At 33.7% G+C, this 9,341-nt stretch overlaps 1 protein-coding gene across 6 annotated transcripts in view; it reads right to left on the bottom strand.

The window, feature by feature from the left end:
• Positions 1 to 623: 623 nt before the first annotated feature.
• The window catches only part of LOC114338584 (WD repeat-containing protein 7), a 151,576-nt gene continuing 142,858 nt past the window's right edge, over positions 624 to 9,341 (bottom strand). For all 6 annotated transcript variants that reach the window (XM_050648279.1, XM_050648282.1, XM_050648284.1 and 3 more), the window contains 2 exons: positions 6,595 to 6,765; positions 624 to 3,054 (listed from right to left, as the gene is read on the bottom strand). In XM_050648279.1, the coding sequence (XP_050504236.1) occupies positions 2,882 to 3,054; positions 6,595 to 6,765 (344 nt within the window). In that variant the 3' untranslated portion in view covers positions 624 to 2,881. The remainder of the gene's footprint in view (positions 3,055 to 6,594; positions 6,766 to 9,341) is intronic.

The raw sequence follows: 9,341 nt of genomic DNA, 5'->3' as shown, positions 1-9,341 counted from the left end.
TTTTTAATTCCAAACAACTTTTCATAATAAGAATTTTCGATATTCAGAGAAATAAAGGTACTTTGCCCTTGAACGAAATTCATATTTTTTGACATACCTCGTATAATATTGATAAAATTTGATATCTAATGATTGAATCTTAGGTTTTAGAGCATGCAGAACTTTTTGTGAAGAATAACTTTTTTTCGTAAAATTAATAATAAAAAAGTTTCCCATATGAATCCCACTTAAGTAGACACGCTGTATATCAGTCATACGATTTTCCTAAATTTGTTATGTATTAGGTTTTATATTTTCTATATTGTACCTCGGAATCATTCATGGAAAAATACATCGTAAGGAAAAGCACATAATTAAAACTGAAATTTAAGCGCCGATTGTTGCAAAGATCCTGTGAACCTGAGAAGGGAAAACAACTGTAAACCCGTGAACCATACATCAATAATGAAAAACTGCTGGATCAAATCAAGTAAACACCTCGAGAAGGAAAAACCCTAAGTTCTGTAGTGAATGCTTTCAAATTTTTTACTGAGAATTTTTTTTGTACCCACTTGTCTCTGCGCTGTTTCGTTTTCTCTATTATTCCTACTTCCCTTTCTCTTTCCATTGTCAAATATAGCGTCTTCTTGTCTGTAGCATTTCATTGTGTTCCAATATGGCTTTTATTCCTGGTTGTTGTCCTAATTTCATTATTGCTTTTAATCTAAATCCTAGTAAGAACTAAGACATTTTACACCAAAACTAAATTAATTTACATCTACATTTTCTCTTTCAACTATGTACAACAAAAATTTTATACCAGGTACATTGTAATAGTGGGATCCAAAGCACACAGCGTATGGTAATGTCAATTTTTCTTTAAAATCGCGGTCAAATGGAATATTTTATTAACGCTTTTATTTATAACTGTTAACATTTACATACTACTAGGAACGCTTGCCCTTCACCATCCACTTTGGTCCTTAATCTCATAAGGATATGATGGCACTTTGTTGTAGACTGTCGTAAAAATATTTAAAAATTAACTTGAAGCACAAGTTATCAATATTAAAAATATTACTCAGTTAATGATATGATGAATACATAAAAATTTTTACTTATAACTCTTGTTTGACACGTTTTCGTAAAAATATGTTAAAAATAGTTGTGATTATGAAAGCAAATGGGCAAAAAATTTCTCAATCCTAAACGATTGGAATAATTTCGCTTAAATCGTGACATTTTTATAAAGGTTGTTTCAAAAAAAAATAACACCGTCTCTAGGATATGTAAAAAATTGAAAAATAATTGGGGTTTGCTTAGTAAAAAATTTTTGAAACGTCATGTGCCATATCTTTTCAACATAAAGGAAGTTGAAGAAAAAAATAACATATTTCTTACGATTTTGCCGAAATTACTGGCATCATTGTAGTGAAATTTTATACGAATATGTTTTGGAAGCTTATACATCCCATGCATTTGTTTTTATATCTGACTGTCATAGAGGGCCCTAGTTACAAGGTTCGTACCAAGTATTATTCAGCATAACTTTTTTAAGGGTATTATTAATCAAAATTCCAAGTGCACCTAAACATCATACAATTTTTTACCACAAAGCTAGTCTTGGTAATGATACTGTGTACCGTTTTAGGAATATTTTAATTTGAAATTTATGGATACTTTGGACTACACAGTTTAGTCGTATGATAAGGAAAAAGTCTATGTTTCAGAGGTAAATTCACGTCAAGAATTGGAAGGCAGAATTCAACGTCACTTTACATCATAGCTGGTCCCCAACCTTTTAGAAGATTAATGGATTTTTTAGAAAAAAGGATAGACTTTGTATTCGTGAAAACGGAGGACAATTTGAACACTTACTATAGTCGATTCGCTAATCTGAGACACAACTGTCTACACTACAATCACAATAAAAATGCACTAGATAAAAATAAACAAACCAAGTCACGTTGAATGTTCGAGGACCACTCCCAAATCATGATTGGGGGTGCTCCTCATGCTTGTTTATTTCTAGTGCATCTTAATTGTGATTGTAGTGAAGAGAGTTGTGTCTCAGATTCGCGAATCGACTATATAATTGCATTTTATGTTATGTTATCGGACTTTATTTTAATTTTCTTTTTGTGATTATTTTTTTTTAATTAATAACTTTACCATTACTTTATCCAGCATCGGTTATTATTTCATAATTTTCAAATCAAAATATTCCGAAAACGGTACACAGTATCGAGTTTTACCAAGAATACCTTTTTGGTGTAAGATTGTACGATGTTTAAGTTCACTTGATTAATAATTCTACCCTTAAAAAAGTTATGTTGAATAATACTTGATACGAACCTTGTAACTAGCCCCCTCTATGAGAGTTAGATAAAAAAACATATTCGTATAAAATTTCATTACAATGTTTCCAGTAGTTTCGGCAAAATTGTAAAAAATGTGTAATTCTTTTTCTTCAATGCCCTGTATCTTAAAAAAGGATGGCGTTTCAAAAAAATTTTACTAAGCAAACCCCAATGATTTTTCAGTTTTTTATCTATCCTAGAGACGGTGTTACCTTTTTTGAAACACCCTGTATAATCAATACGCAGTTGCTTCGTGTTCCATCCGTTACAAACGGACCTTTCTGTACATCAATGGCACCCAGTACCATATTAATTTCTAAAATATGGTATTTACTACAACACACACTTGGAAAATAGGCCTAAGGTGTTGAAAGACCATGGAAGTAGATTCTCGATAAAATATCACTACACAAAATCAAAGTAATAAAATTACTGACAACTAATACCATAGAACTGTGCAAGGTAAAACATTACACAACGATTTGAAAGGTAACGTTACGTTCATAAGACTTAAAGGCCACATAACCTAAGTTCTCTGTCCGTTACACATTAAATCTGGTTTCGGATCCGTCCGCTAGCATCAGGGATACTGTTCTGTTGTTCATCCATATCAAGCGGGCTAGTCGCATTGGATTCAGACGGGCTACGTCCGCTATAGGAGCTGTGCTATAAGATTTGACGTTCTTCGTCTGTGACTGACCCAAACCAAACATACCTAAGGAACAAATATAATATGAATTTATTAATTAAACCTTAATCTTAGAAAATCCACGAAAACTTCCTGTAATTTCTTTATTTTTATAGTTTTCTTCTACAGTAGAACCCCGCAAATCCAAACCAACAGAAAGTGAAAAAAATTTAAAAATTCAAGACAAAATTAAAAACATGATTGTTATACAGAGTAAAACCAGGAATATCTAGGATTAATAGGTCTTGGACTAGCTCACTTTTTTCTGACGCATGGAGGTGTAGCGAATTGACGCAACGATGTTAAACCATTTACGCATAAACATTCCATCGACCGGTAACGCAGCAGAGTTCTGCTCCACGTAACGTAGAGCCACAACCAGAGCTTTAGTGGCATCTGCGTGTGACAGTAGATATGGCAGGGAAACTTCTTCCTCGCTTTCTTCATCTTCATTACGGTTGTCTTGAGATTGAACCAAGTGTACAATGTCTTCATCTGTAAATTCTTGGTGCCCATTGTCGTCAGCTTCAATCTATTCTATAATTGCACTTTCTTCTTCGTTTTCTCGTCCTGTGTTGCACGACTTCTAGTTCACCTTGTAATAGAGCGTGGAAAAATGGAGCTTCTTCAAATTGTAAATCTAGCCAGCGAGTTAGCGACTAAACACAAACAATGACACTGGCTCTGCATCAATGACATCAATCTGAGATATGTGTAAGAAGGAGAGAGTGAGACAGGTGCAGCGACTTAAAATCAACGACAACGAAAGCTTAGAATTATTAGTTAAGCTAACTTTCGGATAATCCGAACTTTTCGGAATCCGAACAGACTGTCCCCCCAATTAGTTCGGATTTGCGGGGTTCTACTGTATATTTCTCAACTTTAGTTCATAGTGCTTCCTTTTTTTCTCTCTAAGTATTCTTTCTATTTCTCTGCTCGATGAAATTTCTTTTCGCCTCTTCTGTATTTTCCAGTTCTTCTTCACATTCTATGTCGAACCATGTTTTTTTATTTTTCTTTGGCTTGACATTAGTCTTTGTATTGACACTGTCCGCTGCCTCATTTATCTTTTATTGCCCGCCACATGCATTCTACGCTTCCGTTTTCTGCTGTGTGCTCTATTTTTTCATTAATAATTTCTTCATGTAGTATTCGTTCATTTTCTGTACGTAATCTCATTGGCTTGTTTTTAACATATTTTTGTATTCTTTTGTTCCGGCGTATCGGTACCAATTGTCTTATCCATATTCCTACCAGATAGTGGTCTGAATCCATATCAGGTCCTCTGTACGTCCTCACCTTTGTTATGCAATTTTCTTCATCTTTCTCAACTAAAACATGGTCAATTTGGTTGACTGTATTCCCATCTGGCGATCTCCATGTACCTTTGTAAATGTCTTTTCGTTGGAAGTATGTGCTCTTTATTATTAGTCTCTTTTCTTTAGCAAAATCCACTATGAAGTAGCCATTTTCGTTTATCTGTGTATGTAAGCTGTGTTTTCCTATTGTGGGGAACAATAATTCCTCCCTGCCTATTTTAGCATTAGCGTCTCCTAGGACAATCTTCATATCGTACTTGGGAATAGCCTCATATACTTGGTCTAGTGTGCTATAAAATTGCTCTTTTATTTCTATTTCATTTTCTTCTGACGGTGCATGTATATTTACAAACGATATCTTTTGGAATTTACCTTTTAGCCTGAGGGTGCATAGTCTATCTGATACCGTTTTAAAGTCTACAACAGTTTTTTCAATTTCTTACTTATCAGAAAACCTGTGCCCAATATTCTGTTGTTGCCTCCACTGTTAAAGAATATATAGCCATCTATTTCCTGACTGCTCTGTCCCAGTTGCTTAGTCTATTGTAGAGCCACCAGATCAAATTTATATTTTTTGGCTTCGTTTACTAGATGCTTCAGTTTTCCTTCCTGGAATGATCCTCTTGTATTCCACGACACTATTTTAACTAGTTCTTCTTTATTGCCATTATCTCGTTTATTGCTTTTCGATTCTCGTTTCCGTTTTCTTTGCCGGATCATCTTTGTTGGGTCTTCTAGTACTGCATTCAATTCTAGTTTTTTGAAATGTCTTCCTCTATTCTTTCCAGGTGCTCCTTTTCTTTATTCCATTTCCATAATTCATTGTTTATTGTCAGTCTTTGGTATCCTGTTCTTGTGCTATTTCCTTTGATTTTCTGCTCCTTAGCAATTCTTCTTATTTTGACCTGTATTTCTCTTTCGTCCTTCGTCAGATCATCATTTATGTATATTCTTTCTCTCAGTTGTTTGAGCTTCATCTTATTTTGCATTACTTTGGCCTTTTCGGTCTTGCTATCCATCTCTACCAAGTATATTTTGTCTCCCAGCTTTCTTGCTTCATTAACTTTTAGCGGTAATATAAAAATAAATGATGCGCCCATGTCTCGTAATATGATATATTCTTTTAATATTTGCTGTCAACCAGTTTGTTTGGGTGTTTCAACTGAGAGTATAAATACTATACCAGAAAATATCGATTATCTGTCTGAACAAAAATGGCAAGATTTTCAACAACATTACTTATTCGTACATTAGAAGTTATAAGTATGTATTGTTATAGACGGAGAGCTGGAACCGAAAAATCATCGTCATAAGTAATACATATGTAGTTTTTCATGTGAAATGCGTCCATTGTATATTGATAATGATGGTCCCTTGCAGGTTGACACCTCAATGGATACAGGAAGTAGCAATGAGGGCTAAAAGTGGAAAATTAATGCAGTCACTGAAGGTTTCCACCTCCGATTTCGTTGAACCTACATCGATTTGCATGAAAATTGGTGAGTAGTTAGAGGATACCCCAAGAAACAAAAGTAACATGGTACTAACTTGCGCTTTTACCCTGGAGGTGGATGCCACCCCTACTCGGGGGCGAAACTTATTTTATTAAAAATAACCATACAAATCGATAGAGGGACAAATTTTAAGCAAAATTTGTTATATCAAGTTATTAAAATAAATCAATACTTTTTTAGTTATTAAAAATCAAAATATTAAATGTTTCGTGAAAAAATGCATCTTTTAAAGCGGCTTTTCATAAATAACTCAAAAATCATAACTTTTTATAAAAAAGTTATTATTATCAAAATTGAAGCTAATAAAAAATCGAATCTTACTTGAAAAACCATTTACCATGGACTCGAAGTGTAATTGAATATATATTTTTTTCGGCGAGTACTCAAATCTAAGTAGTATTCAAGCTTAATAAAGGGAAAACGATGCATTTTATGACATATACTTACTAAACAATAATTGTTAAAATACTCAGGAATATCTATAAAATGAGCTCCCGGAGAAGTTGATAGCATTAAAATTTATGTTCCAATAATTTTTCAAAATTTATGCTCAAAATTTTTTCCAATAACATGTTATTGTTTTTTCACCCCTTATTGCTACTTCATGTAACCACTGAGGTGTCAGCCTGCAAGGGATCATAATTATCAATATACAATGGACGCATTTCACAGGAAAAAATCCATATTACTTATGACGATGATTTTTCGGCTCTAGCTCTTAGTCTATTACTTACCCGTACTAGTCTGCCAGAAGCTCAACTTATTATCACCAGAAGCGTAACTAACTAAAAATTTCCCATCGGGACTAAATGCTAATGCAGTCACAGGAGAGCTATGAGCTCGAATGTTCACACATTTTCCTTGTCGTAGCTCATAGAGAGTTAAAGATCCTGTGTGAGAACCAACTGAAATGAATAGAAAAAAACTATTAACATTTTAAAACAATAAAAAAACAATTCGAACAATTATTTTTATACTTAACTAGGCAGAGTGATTAAGACCCGGATAGCTCAGGCGGTAGTATGTCTGACTTACACGTAGGTAGGCGGGGGACCTACAGATTTTTTAAATGTCTATAGGTCCCAGGTCGACTCAGCCTGAATAAAATGAGTACCATGGGTAAAACCAGGGGTAATAAGAGACGGTTGAAGCGTAGCACTAGCCCTGTTACCTTCCTTGTATACCGTAGGCCCTAGATATAGCAGACTACCCTGCTATAATCCCAAAGCCGCGTCAGCGGTATAAAACGGGACACTATTATTAGATTGCCTACTTTTCTTCAACATTGTCCCTTAATGTATTGGAATATTGCCATTCCATCTCTTTCAAGATTGGCATGGCTTCTTCTTGCGATAGGTGACTTATCTCGGGATATTCTACTCCTTCCATTCTACTACATTATGAGTATTCCACTCTTCCTTTTGAAATTGCACCCATTCAGTCATGTCTATCCTGTAAGCGTTTCTGTTGTTATTGTTTCTGACATTACTTCTTGATCCGTATATCGGTATTTTTCCTGTTATCCTCATTAGGCTCCTAATTTCACTTGTTTCCACGTATCTTTTTGTTGTGCTAGTTTCTGGTTTACTACCAGCGATGTTTGTCATGACTTTCTCTTAAATTCTGCAATATAGAGATTTCAAATTTTGTGCTTACAATGTTGTCAGATTTACCATTTATCTGATATCATTAGTCACTTTAATTTTCTAAATACATTGTGATAGTCTCCATTGTTACGTATTATCTGCTGATATTTGGTAATATGGTTCACGTTTATCAGATCTTTCATTTATATTCATTGCCCTCTTATGGATCTCCATAACACAAGTAAAAAGAGTGAATAACTACAAATATCTGGGAACCTGGAAAAATGAAAACAATGACCAAGATAGAGAAATCAGGACACGCATTTAAATTGCAAGACAAGCATAATTTATAAAAATGAAAAAAATGTTTGTTAATCGAGACCTTCCTCTGGAGCTGAGGATAAGAGCCTTAAGATGCTATGTATTCTTGACTTTGTTGTACGGAGTGGAGAGCTGGACACTAAAAGTAGAAAATATAAAGAAGTTGGAAGCCTTTGAGATGTGGTGCTATTGAAGGATTTCGAAAATGCCATGGATCCAACGAGTTACAAATGCAGAAGTGTTAAGAAGGCTACAAAAGAATTGCGAGGTGATAAAGAACATCAAAACAAGAAAGCTGGAATATTTAGGCCACATTATCAGAGGTGTAAAATATGAGATATTAACGCTCACAATGCAAGGTAAAATTAAGGGTAAAAGAGCCATAGGAAGACAAAGAATTTCCTATAGTCCAAGCTGTGGGTGAAAAATAGGTCGATTTCAGGATATAATTCAGGAATTTTTGAAACCTATCAGGTGTTGTAAAGGACGATGCCAGGAATAACTTATACTAAAATGTAACCAAAAATTGTGTGCGGTTTTTTCTTTGTGACGATTTTCATTTGTTAAATTTGCAATTATTAAAGATTTTTAATTTTGCAGCTTAGGATATTCATTCTAGAGAAAAAGTTTTAAATAGAAAATTGTAGTAAATTAAAAAACCTACAATTTGAGCTATTGCAAGTTTAATTCCATTAATACGTTATTGCAAAACAGCCTGCGAAAGGTCCAAAATGGCGTTTTTTGCAATTGCGTTATTTATTGTAAAAATAACTTTTATGTATTTTTTAAAGCTTTAAAACGAAGATCTTTCAATACTAAACATAAAAAAATTGTAGTGCCCGATTTGTGAACTTAGATATTATAAATTTTTTATCCCAAGAGGTCAAATGTCCAAGGCTATAACTTTAAAAAAAATCATACAGAGTTAATCCAAGATCCACTCTCCTTCTAAAGACTTATATTTTCATATTCTGATGTAAATAAATGCGTATAACATTTTTAACCTCTTATTTCGGGTTTGAAAATAAGGGGGCATTTTTCGTTATAAACATTTAGAACTGAAGCCGCCCGTGTACATCCAATGAGTTTCTAACTTGCAGATTATTGTTGCTGAAGCCAAAATAAAGATTCAAAATCAAATAAAAATATTCTACGACCAACTGAAGCCGAGATAATTGTTTTTGTTTTCTTAAATCGTAGTGACTTTATTTATAACAATAAAGAAATTACTTCACAGTCATTGACTAAAGAAAGACTGATATTATCTTAAAATAAAAATTATTTTGACCGAAAGTTACATTTAATTATTAAAAATGATTTTTAAAGTGCAGTGGAGATTTATTTTTCGTTTCGACTGTGATTTATTATGTCGGTTACCCTTAGCAACGGCTAGCAACTTATAATACATTGAATCACGGTTTTCGCTTTAAATTTTAAAGCACCGCTTGGATTGACATGAAATTTGGCAAACACATAGATAATATGTTAAAGAATAAAAATGATATTGGGCCTCTGTGTGCTTTTGTCCTAGGGGTGAGTTTCACCCCTTATGAAGGGTGAAAAAATATATGTTC

Source organism: Diabrotica virgifera, chromosome 4 (assembly GCF_917563875.1).
Source record: "Diabrotica virgifera virgifera chromosome 4, PGI_DIABVI_V3a".
NCBI classification, from domain to species: domain Eukaryota; kingdom Metazoa; phylum Arthropoda; class Insecta; order Coleoptera; family Chrysomelidae; genus Diabrotica; species Diabrotica virgifera.
This window is presented reverse-complemented; position numbering and strand designations above follow the sequence as displayed.